The sequence below is a fragment of the Triturus cristatus genome, chromosome 3_2 (assembly GCF_964204655.1).
Source record: "Triturus cristatus chromosome 3_2, aTriCri1.1, whole genome shotgun sequence".
In the NCBI taxonomy this organism is placed as follows: domain Eukaryota; kingdom Metazoa; phylum Chordata; class Amphibia; order Caudata; family Salamandridae; genus Triturus; species Triturus cristatus.
The window spans coordinates 640,517,027-640,534,005 of record NC_140584.1 but is presented as its reverse complement, the minus strand read 5'-3'; the positions used below and the strand labels follow the sequence as shown (position 1 = coordinate 640,534,005).

The 16,979-nt window shown below is 47.2% G+C and overlaps 1 protein-coding gene across 3 annotated transcripts in view; it reads right to left on the bottom strand.

The window, feature by feature from the left end:
• The window catches only part of ERBB4 (erb-b2 receptor tyrosine kinase 4), a 2,224,949-nt gene extending 2,210,139 nt beyond the window's left edge, over window positions 1–14,810 (bottom strand). For all 3 annotated transcript variants that reach the window (XM_085648582.1, XM_085648584.1, XM_085648585.1), the window contains exon 1: window positions 14,098–14,810. In XM_085648582.1, coding sequence (XP_085504708.1) covers window positions 14,098–14,191 — 94 coding nt within the window. In that variant the 5' untranslated portion in view covers window positions 14,192–14,810. The remainder of the gene's footprint in view (window positions 1–14,097) is intronic.
• Between the last annotated feature and the right edge of the window lie 2,169 nt (window positions 14,811–16,979).

The window sequence follows — 16,979 nt, the reverse complement described above, 5'->3', positions numbered from 1 at the left end:
GCCCTCAAATTCGTAGAACGAAAGATTTTTTTATTTAAATAGAGTGCCTTATCGAGATCCACATCGGGGTTATCCAATTTCCGTACAAGAGTATTCTCCATTTTCTCAATATCGCTCTGTAAAGCATCCAGCAACGACAAGTAAACATTTTTAATTCTTATACCCCCTGTTACCAACATATCAATCAGAGGAACTTTAAACCCTGTTGGCCATCTGATTCTTAAAGCTTTAATGACACTGGCCAGCTGAACATAGGAGAGCCAGTGACTTGAAGGGATGGCAGCTCTACTCTGAAGTGCTTCAAAGCCGATCAACCCATCAGCCCCCACTATATCGCCTAATGTGCTAATTCCATGCTCCTGCCAGATCCGGATGTTCCTCTCAAAACCTCTACCCCGAAATAAGCTCGAATTACTAAGGTGCAAATACGCATGAATTTTGGGAATTTTACAAAAACAAGATATAGCTCTCCAGAGTCCCCATACTCCTTCCAGTATCTTAAAACGTGGTCTTTTATAATACCTCCGTTCAACCTCACACATCAGGAGACCATATGCCTTGCTTCCAACTAATAGCTCATATATAGATGGTGGGGTCTGTAGATCATCTTGCCCAGAATCATTAGGTTGAGTAGGTTGAAAAAGAATATACATTTCTGCCAGCAGACAGGACCAATGATACAATCTTAAATTAGGTAAGGTGAGCCCCCCCCTATCCCATGGGAGTGACAAAAGGTTGGTGGAGCGTCTAAGTTTCCCATATTGCCAGACAAATCTAATAAATATTGACTCTAGCCACTTAATAGTTTTTTCCTCTACTAACAAAGGTATCGCTCGAAAAAGATATAAGATTTTTGGTAACATTGTCATCTTGAGAACATTGACCCTGCCTATCAATGAGAGATGTAAAACATCAATTCTTTTGAGATCCGCTTCTATCATTTTCCCAAGTGGGATAAAATTCTCAGCTGTGATCTTATTAACCGCGGCATTAATTCTAACTCCCAGATAAATTGCTGAATCCACATATCTAGAGTCGGCTTTAACTATATTTGCTGTACAGATAATTTGGGTTTTAGATTCGTTTAACAGATACCCCGACCTCATGCCAAATATGTAGGCCATCTGAACCAAAACCCCAAGTGTCTGTTGTGGGTTTGTTGTAATCACAGCCAGATCATCGGCATATGCCATGATTTTGTTTTCAAATCCATTATGTATCACTGGTTCTATCCGGGGGCTAGCTAAGATCTTCCGTATAAGAGGGTCGATATACAGAGCAAAGAGGATAGGGGAACAAGGACATCCTTGGCGCGTACCTCTCGTTATATAGATTTTCTCAGAACACTCACCCATGACCACAACCCGGGCAACTGGATCGCTATACATTGCCCGCAGAGCTGTAATACAATTCGTACCAAAGCCTCTACTGATTAAAATCCGCCATAAATAATTCCAACAGACACGGTCAAAGGCTTTCTCTGCATCGAGCAGGATCATGGCCATCTCTCCTCCCTCTGCAGACTGAATGTCAAATAAGGTTATTGCCCTCCTAATATGATCTGTGGTACCTCGCCCAGGTACAAATCCATGCTGCCAAGGGGAGACTAGATCACCAATGACCCTGCCCAGTCTTTTAGCCCAGATTTTAGAATATAACTTCGTGTCTGAGTTAATTAACGAAATTGGGCGATAGGAACCCGGTTTATCCTTTGGCTTCCCTTTCTTATGGAACACCACTATGTTCGTTTCTTTCCATGATTCCGGGGCCACTCCTGTACCCATTACCCCGTTGAAAAGATCACTGAGAAGCGGGGTAATCTCTGCCTCAAAGCACCGATAGACTTCTAAAGGTATTCCATCAGGGCCTGCTGCCTTGCCAACAGCTGACTCTTGCAGGGCTTCCGCTATATCCCCCCCGGAAATCTCCCTCTCTATCTCTTCTATTGCGGCATCCCCTAAACGAGGGCCATTATCAGCAATCTCCTCTGTCCCAGGTTCATTTAATATTGTTTCTGTGTATAATTTTTGATAAAAATTCCTAAAAACCTGGAGAATATCTGGAGGGTCTGAATATTCTATACCATTTTCTTCCATCTGAGATATAATATTTTTAGACTTGCCCTGCCTTATTTGTAAGGCTAATATTCTGCCTGCCTGTTCCCCTGTTTCATACCGTTTAGCCCTAGACGATAGATACTCCAACATTGCTCTCTGAGTAATCTCCTTCTGTAGTTCAGCTCTGGCTACCAATAGTAGCCTATAGCTCTCATTACTAGCCCTGTTTTGAGCGATATCAAAGGTATGTTGTTCCTCTGCAGCTGATAAATCCTCCAGACATTTTTCAACCTTTCTCCTGTCCTCTTTTCTCAACCTTGCTGCACAGCTTATTGTTTCCCCTCTAAAAGCGGCCTTAAACGCCTCCCAAACTCCATTTCGTGATGCACTATATCTATTGGCATCAAAAAAGTCAACCAACCATTTCCTGATATGACCAACATAGCGGGTATCCAATAACAGCTTCCTTTCAAACGTCCAACGTGTCCGAGTTTTAGGTACTCCTACCATTTGAAATGACAATACCAAAGGATTATGATCCGACAGGAATTTGGGAAGTTTAGAGATTTCTACCTTGTTAATTTCTGAGGAGGATATAAAGAAATAATCCAATTTCGAATATTTTCGAAAAGGATTCGAAAAATAAGTGAAGCCAGATTTAGCAGGTTCTTTCACACCCCACACATCAATCATCCCATGTGAATCCATAAGAGCTTTTATAGCCCTGCTAAATGTCAGTGAAATTATATGTAATTGCGTGAAACATATTATATAGTGCTATATTTTAGCGCAAAATTCATCCCTCTGTCAATTTTCAGCACAAGGATGCTTTTCATGCAAAAAAAACAAAAGCACAGAGAACATCACTTTCATAATCTGTTGTTCTGGTAAATTTGTGGTAAATTTTTACCACGTGCGGATCATTCAATGTAAATGTTTACCATGAATGCTGGGTAATTATGCCTTGTGGTGTAATGACATAATTTTCAGAATTTTGCATAACAAACAACGCAAAATTCCAAAAATTATGCGAATTATGCATGTGTAATTGTAAACTCGCTTAGGCCTAGTCACACCTTCCTGATCTTCCAGCAATACCAGAGATGTCCAGATTCACAGATTGGAAGGAGAAAAATCATATATTTTCTCATTTGGTATTACTCCTATACTTGAAGCAAATGTTCCACTTTCCTGGCTTTCACAAAGAATCACTGAAGAATTCCTGGAAATCTACTACCAATAAAATAAGGGGGTTCACTCTCCCAATTATGCATGGCTTTCCAAGGAAGAAAACTACTGGTAATTGGATTGTGAACATCCACAAAGTTCTGAGTTTTTGGGGGGGGGGTTCATTTACTCGTGAAATGTGCTGCTACCAGAAAGGTTATTCCTGAATTTTCAGCCTTTGTGAATGCAGAAAACCCACACTGCAAAGTTTCCATTTTCAAAAATACACATAGCAAGGAAGAAATTACACGGGTCCTGATTCTGTGGTTCAGTATGTCGATTTTGCTCATGAAAATTACCGTTTTTGCGCACCTTGGTGTGTTAAAGCTTTTTATAGAACACCAGGATCCATGTAACTTCCATTCACATCCTGTGTAGGAAGTTTCACTACTCAAGGAGGTAAACAGTCCCCTTGTCTTACAATGTGCAAGTGACAAAAACTAAGAAAAAAATTACTTTCCAAACATTTGGTGATTAAAATGTACTCTACTATTCCCAGGGAAACTTCGGACGAATTGCTAAATAGTTTATTCATATTTATTTGAAATTCTTGCAAAGACAAAAACACCAAAGTCTTAGGGTGCTGGTCTAGCCTGGTGATCACGGAAGGGAGAGGTAAGACGGTAGGAGGAGCATTCAGGGCCTGCATATTTTCGGAGTTTTCTCAGGCACCATAAACACACGATTTTCCTGGTAAATATTTCACTTTGGGTGAATTACCATAAAATAGATCCGACTCCTGAAAATGTTTGTAGATTTTTTTAGATGAGTATTTAACTTCTGGTCTAAAAAAACATGCTTCTGTTTTTTTCAAAGACCTTTGTGAAGAGACATTACAGGCTTTTATAAAGAAATGATAACAGCAATATACTGAAAGAAACAGGAGCTAGATTACAGGATGAAAATCATCAACAGGGTGCGTAAAAGAAATGCATTTTGAAAAGAAGACTTGCAGACATGTCCTTAATTCAAAGTCTGCTTAGTGAAGTATGATGCCACTGGTAAACACTATCAGATTTACGCTTTAATTGATAGTCTCAGGCTATGCTTCAAGGCACGCGCCTCTCTGACGGGACACGTTGAGTTCCTTATTGCACAGTCAACCAAACCAGATGCGTCTACACTCCCCACCCCTCACCCAGTGTTCCTGTCCCAATGAGACAGCCTTAGATGCAACTTTTGTTCTGGTTAGAGGTTGGAAACTTCTCAGGCCGTGTCTTATTTACATTTCTAAACCAAACTTGGAAAAAACGTTTCCATCACAGTTCAATCCAATATTTTTACCTGACTTTACATTGCTCCAAATGTTTCAACAGAGTCAGCTAATCATTGAGTTATCTACCCCTCTACCACCCCAGCAACTAGCTTTTGTTAGCTCATGGTTGGCCTGTACATGTATCAGCCCTGCCCATCTCGAGGTTATCATTCTTGCATGAAAATCCCTAAACCTCTCTTAAATTCTGCTTCTGTGAGGTAGATCTTAACTCAATGCGGAAGGCCTTCTCACCCCAGAGCACTCACGCCTCGGGCACCCATTGGAGAGCCAGCCCATCCAACCAAGCCATGCCTTGACCCCCCCCCCCCCCCGGCGCAGAAGGCACCCCACAACCCCAAAAGGGCCAAAGTTTCCTAAAAGTGCCAGAGCACATGTTGACATAGGCTGGAGCTGCGGAAGCGCCCATTCAAACTCCTCCAATTGCACCTTCTCTACCGAATTCTGCAAGCACACCTCTTTGAGGTCCCACTGACACTGATGTCTAGAGTGCATTACTTAGTGACTTGCAAGGGTAACCTGAAAAATCCCTTCCAACCATGTAATGACCTTACCCCAATATGACAAAGCGCGATTGCCATACTTGATCAAACCTAGAAGGCAAATGAAAGGTTATAAAAACACAACCCCATTAGAATCAAACAGTAAATTATTTTCAGCCCCATCAAAAAGACAAGGAAGAGGGAAGGGTGGGTGGGCAAGAAGGATTTCGGACTGCAGCATGGCACTGGGAGGTCCCCGGGGCGAGATGCAATAGTGAAGGAAAAGACCGAGCCCCTATCTCACCCTCTTTTTAAAGTTGGTCCCGCCCACTGCCACACTGCAATCACAAGACCTGTGATATTGGCAGGGATGGATAATACAGTGCAGTGGGCCACTCCCCCAACCCAAGGGAAATCTCCTTGTGGCCCACCACATCCGAAAATGACACCCACTCCCGCCGTTGCCCCACATATCATGTGGCCAGTCCCATTGGGGCGGGCCTTCTGGCAAATCCTTTACCCCAGCTGAATGTTATATAATACATCAAAATACAAAGCAACATACAAAAAAAGCTTGATTGTTTGGTGCTCAACATTGCCTCAAAAACTCATAATTCATTGTCCTGGCCTTGTGTCCATAAATTACACATTAGCTTAATTTGCATATGGAACTTGTTAAGTTTTCCATGGGCAGTAGGAGACCAGAAAGCACTGCACAAATGTGATTAATGCCTCTTAATAGAGAGGCCACAGATACAACAATAAATAAGAGAGATGATTATGCCTGTGTAAGACAGCCACTCCCGGCTAACACATTCCCACAGAAATCTCCCTCCACCCTCAAAGTGATAACAGAGCATTCAGCCCGCTAGAATCCTGGGGACCTCAGCAGCCAGCAGCGTGTTGATGCCCCTGTTCCTTTTGTTTCTCTTGATTCAATGATATTGATGATGGAGTTGAAAGTTGAAAATAAGAATAGATTCTGTATTTACCCCGTGTTCATCATCGATACTTCATAGCTAATCACCACCTCCGCTGGAAAAGCGGTACCATGCAAATCCGGCAATGTAATTAGATTTTTAGAAATTAGGCCTTTTCAGACAAATCACCTGTGCCTTTTACTTTCAGCATTAAAAGATGTTTAGAAAGCCAGGCTCTCAATGTGGCACAAGATGACAAAAAAATGAAAGGGCTTTTGTTCTCGGAGCAGAGAAGTTATTTCTTCGTGAACATTAAGCAGCACCTGGGAGCACAAGGGACTGGTGCAGGCATCAAAGGATTTCTGATGGGAAGTCTTAGCTGTAAAAGGAATACTAATTAAAATAATGACCGTAATTTACCCATTCTAATTACTGAAGATCACAATGTTTGTTTGCCTGCACAGAGAAAGCTTTCACATATGCACACCTATCTGTTAGCACAGTTGCAAATATGCCTTGCCCAAGTGCCCTTCTGCCAGTCCTGTGCAGGCACCTGGGCGCCCACGTGACGCCGAGGGGCCTCCTGGCTGAGTGGGTGCGCTGGAATGCATGTGTGTACCAGTTTTCACTTAGATGCCACAAAAAGCGAGGCTGCTGAATCTGAAAGTATATGGTCCAGCCAGTGATCAACTTATCTCCCGCCAGCAGCAAGGCCAGGCCGCCTACCTCCAATGGGATGCCTCGCAGGGGCTCAATAGATGTTCAGAATGAGAGAGGTTGGTCTATCGTCGAGCGTTAGAACCGGCACCCTCTCCCGGCTGCCCTGGGCAGAGGGATAAGGGGATTGGCTCGCTCTGGGGAGCGATGAGCCTGCTGTAAAGAGAGAGATAGCCTGCGCTCCTTTGGGGCTGCACCAGTGACACGGGATCGATGACTCGTCACTTACTTTCAGAAATAAATCTGACCAATGTACAATTGTCCACTCGGTCAACCATATCGGATTCATCAGCGAGCGGGGATGGGAAGTGCGGGGCGCGCTAGCAGAAGCAGGCTTTGGAGAAATTAAACATATAAATTAAAGGGAAGAATAGAAATTGTCCACACGCAAGCGGGCAGGGAAAGAGAAAGTGCAACCGGTGATTGAAGCAGCAGAGAATAGGCAAGGTGATGGAAACAGAGGGCAGCCTAAAGAAAGGGATACATTGTCCTGGGTACTGAGTGTGCCATTGATGCTCAATTTAAAACAAATGTTAACAATGTCAGTTCCTCTAGGCCTACTTAGAAAACACAAACAACAAAAGAACAGGACAAAACATATATATATATGTGGAGCACTGTTATGGCTGAGTGCAGTTTCACACAGAGGGAGACCCGGCTTATTTAACAGGGTTACGGTGCACTACCCACAGCATGACACCCTTAAGTATTTAAGTCTTCATAACGCCCCGACACATATATATCTGTAATGTCGGAGCGTTATGAAGACTTAAACACTTAAGGGTGTCATGCTGTGGGTAGTGCACCGTAACCCTGCTTGATACGCCGGGTCTCCCTCTGTGTGAAACTGCACTCAGCCACAACAGTGCTCCACTGTTCCGTGCTAGGCGCAGCGATGACACACGAACTTGGCCCAAACCAACGCATCGCTCTGAAAACAGCAGCACCAGTCACAGGCTGCCCCGGACAACACACACACAGAGCCCTCTCTGTGGTCCCACGGTATCGCATCAAAGTCAGAGAGGGGCTCGGAGCTGCGCCTCCCGAGACGCGAGCTGTGCAGCTAAACAAGTGCACGCGTGGAGAACATGCCGCAGCCACACATTCGTCGGCACAATGTATATTTAGAACTCAGTGGCTGCCAAAGACTGCAACATATAGAAGGACCGGTGCTTCTGCAGGCCTCACAGGCGAAATCTTGAACATGTAAAAGCAATAGCGCTGCCCCATGTGCCAGTGCGGGCATTGCAGGCTAGGGCAGTGCATGCAACAACAACGCCGCCAGGGTCTTGTGGAGTTGGGGTGGAAAGAGCACTCGGGAGGTGCAGGTTCAGTGTGCGGTTCAATGCTTCCACGCGATCGTGCAATTGGTCCTACAATGGGACCAATTGCACAACCCGTGTGCAAGCCCTGCGTGCGCAGGCAAATGTACAATGTAATGGGGCTTTCAAGTCGGGTTTGGGGAAAATGCAAATGTTAACAACTAAAGTGACACCATCGAAGTGAAAAACACACCATGTCGTCACGCTGAACACATTGTAATGCACCTAGGAAGAAAAACAACACCCACAAATACCCTCGGCAAAGAAGGCAAGTGTCGTATTTATTAGAATGTGGATTAGCAGGTGCGCTTATTATATTTTCTCAGCATCCGGTGGCTTAAATAGTGCCTTTGGTGTCTTGAAATGGAATACAAATATACATGCAATTTTGGGGCAGCGGTGCATGGCGCGCGACTGAGCCAAGGGAGGCGAGGAACCTCATAAGGCGGGGGTGGGGGGGCTCTCCGAGCTCACTTCCAACACATACCCCCACACACCACGCAGACCAGTAAACAAGGCGCATCCCTTCTGCTCCTCGAGAAATTAGCATCACCAAAACATGCCCCATCCCCTGGACTCCAAGCGTGTCTAATAATGCGAGAAGCAGATTGTCTTCCCTCGTTTCCTTAATTTGTTTCATCTAAAAGCAATTCACTCAACATCTTGTCGCCCTCTGGCAGCTCAGTTTACTTATCCGCACTTAATTTCTCATTTGGCCCAAAACAAGCTCAGCACACTGCTGTCGCCTGCGAAAGGGGAAAAGAGGTGGAGTGCCAGTGTAGCGCCAAGAAGCTCAGAGGGCATCGTAGTTTCTCGTTTTCCAACAAAAAAAAAGTGATATTCACACACGAAAGGGAATGTAAACGTGTATCTGCGTATGCAAAGCGAGGCCTGTGCCGTGACCCTTGCTTTACACCCTCCCTTTGCACACAGCGCTACTGTTTTCATGAATAGAACAGGACTCCAAAGCACAGAGCTCGAGACAGGCAGCCAGGTTAGGGCTCGAAGAGAGGAGGAAGGCTAGTGCCGAGGGAGCCGGCTGACCTCCCTTCAAGAGGGGGGGGGGGGGCGGGGGGGGGGGGGCACCAGTAGCTGCTGCTTCTGCTCACTGTAATCCTCCCCCGAGTTTCCATGCACTGCAGGTCTCTTCATACCGATGCCCGTTGGCCGGGGAGACAGTGACTGACGCCGAAACAAACCCCAGTGGACTGGCTGCTAGAAATTGCTATCAGCTAAGCATACATGGCGGGCCAAAGAGCCTTCCCAGCTGGTCACCGTGCACGGCGCGGGCGGGCGGGGAGGTAAATATGGCAGCAGGGAGATTTGCAGGGGGTGGGAAACTGCTACCACGAGGAGGTCAGGACTTACTTCACTCGGCTTCCATGGAACAAACGCCGCGGGTGAGTGAAGACGCTTGGTATTTGAAATCATAAAGCTACAGAAATAGCTAGCGCTCTGCAGCGCCGAGTCAATGCACTACACTCGGAGCACACTTCATTTTCGTTATTTTAAATCATGTTCAAGCAAAACTCAGCCTCAGCTTGGAGCGAAGCTCACGGGGCTGTTCTGAGATAAGGGTCTACACAGCCCCTGAAGCGGCCAACTCCTGCGCTTTTAGAGGGTTGTATGTCTGAATAGCAAAAAATAGACAAATCTCGTAAAGATAGGTAGTGGATTTGCTATTCCAAATGGCACACCTATCAACTTGAAAAATCCTCAATGTACATTTACGCGAAGTTAAGCAGTTTAATATTTATATATATATATATACACACATACACACACACACACACACACACACACACAGTCAAATGCACAGTATTTTAGTAGTTGATAGTCTAGAGAAGACGCATTTGTAGTACTTGATATACCGGTAGTATGTGTCATTTGTTTTCATTATTCACTGGAGACGGGTCCGCAGGGCAGTGAGCACCCCACAGCCTTTATCACTCCTGATCTACCCACAGCTGCCCGTGACAGTACTCCCGCCTCCCCCCAGATAAGCAGAAGTCTCGAGGTTGCTCTGGAAGGAATCGCACTGATATAACAGTATTGATAATGGGGTGCATTCCAGATCTGGCATTCTCCAATACAACCATGGTCCATGAGTAGTTGTGTTGTAGGGTTCACGGTGGAATAGTTTCCTGCAGGGGTGTCCAACGCAGGCCTAGATCAATGCTAAATGTTCAGGATATCCACCATGTAATTGTGTTCCATTTAGTTTTAATCGACGTAAATCTGCAGATTTGTTTTACTTCAATATTCTGTCATTTTAGGACTAACCCTGGTCGTCCTGAACTTGGGATGCGCACTCACTCATATGTCACTGCACGGCAAGGGTTCTGTAATCACCGACATCACTTAACGTCACACTGGCCTGCCTCTGCAGGGGAGTATTGTCGACATGTGCTAGGTCACATTTTGGAAACCACTGTAATCTCTAGGGATTACTGAATGCCCTCTGCCGAAGGCTCCTTGGAAGGCCACGCTGCCTCGCCCGACTCTATAGGAAGGCTATTTACACTGGGTGTAAAATTGACTGACGCCCGTATCATCCAGGAGCGCGACCACCTCCCAATACGTTTAGCAGCATTACTGCAACATCGATGAGAAAGGTAGTCCAAATCTGCTGGAAATCAAGTGAGAAGTTACAGAAACATTTCCAAAAATCTGCGGCAGAATCATAAGAAATCTGTGCAAATAAAAGTGAAAACACTTTATTTCTTAGATCAATGAAAAAAGTACATTATGCGGTATTTATTTCCTACATTATTTAATATTTATAAAGCAAGCTAATTGGAATAGGTAGAATGTGTTTATCCCTTACGCATCTCCCTGTGATTGCCCTTAGTGATTAGTGATGTCCAAGGCTACATCTCCCACACACACTTCTTAGAGCAACTTTTACTGTGTCCTTATACTAGGATATTTGCTACTCCCCCCCCCCCCTCCTCACCCCTTCCATATTTGCATGTGAGTGCCACCAACAGTGCATGGGCGCTCGCAAGGCCTCGCTCTGCGTTGGCTACTACGTGGCCTGTGCGGGCAACTTCCATACACTGAATGAATCACCACACAGGGGCCGCTGTCCAGGCCATGCTGCACCCCTGCTCATCTGGTGGTAAAAATCAATGAGCCAGTCAGTACCTGCAGGAGCACAACTATCGGTGTGCAGCAGGTGCAGTGGCACAGGGGCACCGAGGCCTAAGGAATCTTATGAACCTCGATAATTGCTCTGTTTTACTGGCCCAACAGCACTCAGGGGACCCATGTGCATGGATTGCCCCTGTGCCCATGGTGCCCTTGCTACTCCCCCGCACCTCTAATTTTGCTAGGTTAAGTGAATAACTGTCACCTTGGCTCCTCCATTCCTCCTCATGTTTCTACATACTTGGAGGTCTGCAAATCCAGGGTTAGTTCTAAAATGTACACATATGTGCAAAAAATACAAAATTTCCCCAAATTCGGCCTAACCCATGATCCAGAGCACAAACCACAAGGCTTCTCCAGGACGTGCCTAACACCATGTTAAAAATCCATAGCAAAGAGGTCTTCAAAAGACCAGCCTGGTGCTCTTTGGGACGTACGAAATGTCATGTGTGCAGTGTCACTTGCCCAGCTTTCAACAAACAAATATGCATTATCGTGCCTACGCTCTGCCGCTGCAGGGGCCTGCACTGTAAACGGAACACAAGGGTATGTCCAGTGATGATTGCGACACAGCTGTCATTGTGTTAGTCTATAGCTGCATGCCCACCTGCCGTTTAAGATGTCATAACATTATGTCAGAAGACTAAGGCCGTCCCATCGCAGTGGAAGGACAACATGTAACACATTTTATACTACACATCCAAACATGAAGACAGCACTTCCACAGTCCAGGGCAGTCTGTGATGCTCAAAACTAGTCTCTGGAAAGATTTGAAAACTCACAATTTGAGAGTGCGCTAAAAAAATAAAATCGATCAATTCACTTATATCACCAATTTTCATAAACTGTGGTTGCGACGCTGTTTCCTTTCCTCTAGTAGCATGCGAGATGCTCCATTGGCCATGTGGCTATGTCCGCGCTAAACAAACATCATTTAATATTTATTTACGTTCCTTACAAAATACCGAAGGTGCTCTTACAATAAAGTTGTTAACACATTGTTAACAAGCATTGTTCACAGATATGTACAGTGGCTTGTCAAAAGACAACAAAAGCACAGTTTCCTGAAAGGCCACAGTTAAAACGTTCTAAAAGGAGATTTGTAAGTCTAAGGCGCCATTGCCACAATCCAAGGCCTCGTGTCCATAGTCAAAGGAAGCCACCATGTCAAATAGTCTAGTGCACCACTATTACAGTCAAATGTTCTATGGCATGCGATGGTCGAAGTGAACAGCAGCAACTCCCGGCGCGTGCAGTCTGCCAGGGAGCACGGTGCTTGCACGCCTTTCCCGCTGGCCGCTGTTGCTTCAGACCCCCTGCTGCAGAAACAGGCATTGCGAGTAACGTGGCGCTGTGTGTGTGTATGTTGACCAACTGTGATGCTGCGAGAGTTGCTTTACTTCCCCCACCGTTGTGGCTGAGGCTCCATCCAGTGGTAGAACCATCGATAGCCAGTATGGGCAATCCCAGACCCTCTCCGGCCCATGTTACAGCAAAGCTTCCCGTGCGATCCTCCACCCCTCCCTCACACAGGGGGAGCGCTCAAAAGCGTTGATCCAGCCACTGGTACTGCTGATGCCCAAATGCAAAAGTGCTTACTAAGTGGAGAGTAGAGACTCCAGTAACATTGAAATGATCACCAACTGCAGTGTGAAAAAGTCTGTAAGTGTCTCCCTCCGCTCCGCCGTGCCCATTGTGTGTTCTGGGCTTCAGAGAAATTCAAGTGACTCCCCGATATAGCGATTAAGAGCGTGCAACGTCAGTTCTAGCAATAGACAGTGCACGAGTGTTGCTAGAGGACTGCCAACTATGCCCAAGCGTCGTGATAGGGGTAAGCAATGCGCCTAGTTAACGCTAGGCGTGCCCTCTAGCAGTGCTCCGTGTGCACCATGTGAAACAGCACTGTCCGGAACCCATCTTCCGAAACGGCTCTGACCTCAAATGCTCTGCAGCGGATGACAGTTCCCTGTGTTTGCCACCGGTAAGCAAATGACTAGCTTAGCAATCACTGGTATACAAGTGGTCCACGCCGTCGCTGAACCATTGAGCACCCCTGTTAAGTTAGTACACCATGTGTACAAATGCCAGTATCCGCCCCAATGTCAGTAATTACCATCGTGCATCCCTACCTAAAGGAGAGGCCAGACTCCGCTCCCTAATAATGCAGGGCACAGTGTACACCCCTCAACACCCTCCCCCCCCCCCCCCGTACGACAAAGTTAGCAGCGAGTAACATCCCGCACACGAGTGCTCATTGTCCTGTTGTAACAAAATGCAGCCAAGGTACAGAGCAGGGGGCAGTGTGCGTCGCTTGTTGTGGCAGCAGAGCCGCTGCACCCTCCGCACTCCCAGGACAGCAGCGCCCAGTGTATTTTGTACATGGCTCAGTGGTGCCCAGAGTGCACCCTCGCACGCAGCAGCGCCCAGTCAGCCTCCTTGTAAAGAATAATTCAACGTGAACTTCCCTCCCAAAATATGGACAGTCTCAGACATAGAAGCCCCCCCCCCCCCGCCCCTTATCAGAAGTACCGTCGTAATACTTTTTGGCACATCAGGTGGCCACGCTGACGCTTAATGATACAACAACAATACTCTGGATCAGCGTAGAGTGATTCCCCCCCCCCCACCCCACACAGAAACAATGGGCAGCATTGCAGTACCCGTGGTCCCACTATATCGTTGGGGTGGCCAGTGGGTACCTTCTCACTCTCTTCGAAAGCCTAGAGCCCTAGGTTCTTTTGGAGGGAAAGACCAGGGCACGTACACGCAGAGACAATATCCCAACTCTAGACACTAGCCTGGAGGCTAGGAGCCAGTGGAAGTCAGGGAAGCGGCGCGCGGAGCCAGTAGCCAGCACTCAGGGTCAACAGCAGCGAGCGAGACAAAACCACCACTAGGGCACGGCCAGAGCCGCAACCAATAAAAGGCCAGCAAAGCAAGGGACTTTACCTGATTGGGCGTAGGCAGGCGGAACCGACCCCGCAGCGCACAGCAAGATCAAGAGAGCCTGTAGCAGGTAGCGGAGCCCGGCCTGCGGCCCCATGCTGGTCCTGGCGAGAAGGGTCACAAAGGGTAGAGGTCTCCAAATACAAGTCACAGCTCCCGGGTCTTCAGCTTCCAGCGCAGGCGGCGCCCTGCACCGGCTTCATTCCCCAACCTGCTGAGGGCAAACAAACCCCAGACAGGTGCCCACGCTTCCGTCGGCTGTCACCGACTCCTCGGGCGCACCGGCTCCCCTGTGATGCCCCTTGAGACAGGTCTTTCGGTAGGGTGCACAAACTCCACAACTGCTTCCCAGGCGGTTAAGACTCCCTGGGCAGTCTCAAGCCCCTCCGGTGGGTCCAGATTCCTAAACGAGCTGCGTCTCCCAGAGGTGAGTTGAGTGCCAGTCGGCGTGCCCTTGTTCCCCTAAGAGGTGTCCCCTCTTTCGGGCTCTTATGTCCGTCAGCGGCGTGGTAGGCTGAGATTTACTTCATGCCTGCCCTACGTTCACACCTCCATGGGCACTTTCTTGTTACAACAAGCCTTCCTGCTCCTCGGTGGCGGAGGATAACACTGCGTGCTCCTGTCTCGCCGGTTGCACTGTCCCTGTCTTACCCCGGTCAGCGTTCCCCAATCATTCCTTTACACTCAGCTTGCTCAGGAGAGACTGAAGCGCTTACAACCCCGCCCGATCCCCCCCGCGGACCGGGGTACGTCCACTAACACCCTTTCCCGGTCCTCATTGGTTCCCTTCCGTTCTGACTCCGCCCATTTTATGTAAGTCCCCTAACTCCATTGGCTCTGCCACTCAGCTTTGAGGAAGAATGACAGTTCAGCTGGAGGCTCGAGCCTTCTAAAGGCACCTGTCAGCTCTTTGAGCGCGTGGAGAAGCTGGACGGTTTCGCAAAGCGCTCCAGTTGTCTGGGTGAACCACGGGACGTAAACATAGCAACACGTGTGGCGAAGCTTTCCCGGGGTGGGGGGCGGTGTTCTTTTTGACCGCGTGCTGTGATTTTATAAGTGTTTGTGCATGGTTCAGGCAAGGGTGTAAGAGGTGGAAACTGTATCACGTGTGATGAATCTGTGCAGGACTGCGCTTCGAGTCCATGCACTTGCAAGATCCCATGCACAGGTGTAGGGAATGCAAACTCAAACACCCACAGGCGCTGCGAAATTATCAATGCTCTGCTCTCTCAAATTGCGCCGTGAACGATTGGAACCGCAGAAGCGGGTGGATTAGCGCACTCATTTTTGGTGTTTTCTTTTACATTATGTTGCTCTCGATGTTGCATTTAGAATCCTCAAAGGAAAACTGCAGATGTTAAAATAGAGGAAATAGGTTTGGTGTGACATCGACAGGCTGGTACGGTGCAATGAGATGATTTTACTGCGGTGCAATGGGCGATGAGTGTGATCCTGTCCATCTAGTGCACTTCGGGAGAAGCCTGACGTATGTGCCCTCGATCCTGAGCCCCGTCATCTATGTGCACAGGTGCTAAGGCGTCGCTGCTAACCGTACAGCAGGTGCAGTGGCACCGGGCCGACTCCAAGGTCTTTGAATAGCCTCCTCATCGTTGACTTTTTCCTTGCAAACGTGAGCACGGAAGCCAATTTTCCTTGCTTACATTTAGGCCATTGGCGCCCGTGATCTGCCACTGCACGTTTGCAAGACAGGCTGAATAATTTCAGTAGTCTTCTAGTGCAAAGCGAACTCTGGGCCGTATCATGTAGACCTGCTCTGACTCAGCGCTGTGACCGGCGCCTGCTTTTTGCGTTTGAGAAGTCTAAACTCTAAAGTTCATACATGTTGTTCGCCACTCTCCAAGTTAACGAAGGGAATTCAGATAGCGCAACTTGCACCAGTAGAAAACAATGAGAAAATCAATCAGTGCCTCTGTTTCCTACATGTTATGTCAAAAATAGGCGCATTCACGCGGCTAAATTGTGTTATGTGTGAACTTTAGGCACCCCAACAACAAAAATATGGCGCTGGGCAAGATGATGTCCCACCGCAGCTCTTGTGGTACATCCCTGGGCGTGGTTCTGCTGTGTTTTACACAGGGCACAGGTGGGAGGCACACGCATACACCTATGTTTTTGCAAGCTTTTACGTACGGGTATAAAGCAGTTGTTGGAAAACGAGCCTGTGAGGCCTGCACAAATAACATGACTACATTTGTCCTTCACTGAGAACCAAACACCCAATTGTAGCGCCTGACTCTCAGAGGGTAGCGTTGCAGAGAAGTCTGAGGCTTACTCAAGGGAGGTGGTGTGGGCTAGTAATCGCCATTTGCAGGTGCACAAAAATAACACTCAATAATTGATTGTCCAGTCCGTCCCTTGCTTTATAAAAGTAAGAGTACATTTATTAAACACACACACTACTCAATACTATGCACCAATTTATAAATATACATAAGCTGTTGGAATTACTTTGTGACATTGTATAACATCTCCACCCCTCCCGCAAAGGGGGGGGTGGGGTCTAGTACCACCACTCCCATGTATGCACATCAACTTGCCCCCAATGCAGATAGTTGAACATAACCTGGAGCGAGGGCCCTGCGCACTGGCACCATCCCAGTGGCGACCCACCCCATTACCTCAACAAGCATTAAAAAGGGGTAAACCTGCCTTGGTGACACATGACCCTGACTGAGCATCTCCTACTGGCCATACAGTATGCACCTCTATATCTTAAGGGCTAGCAGTCTGGGGACTTCACCTAAGCGCAGCAGCAAGAATCCATGTTTACGCACACTTTAGAATGACAGTACTCATCACCTTGGTTGATCATTTGAATGCATTGCAATTACAGCCCCTAAAGGCATCACAGATGAAATCACAGG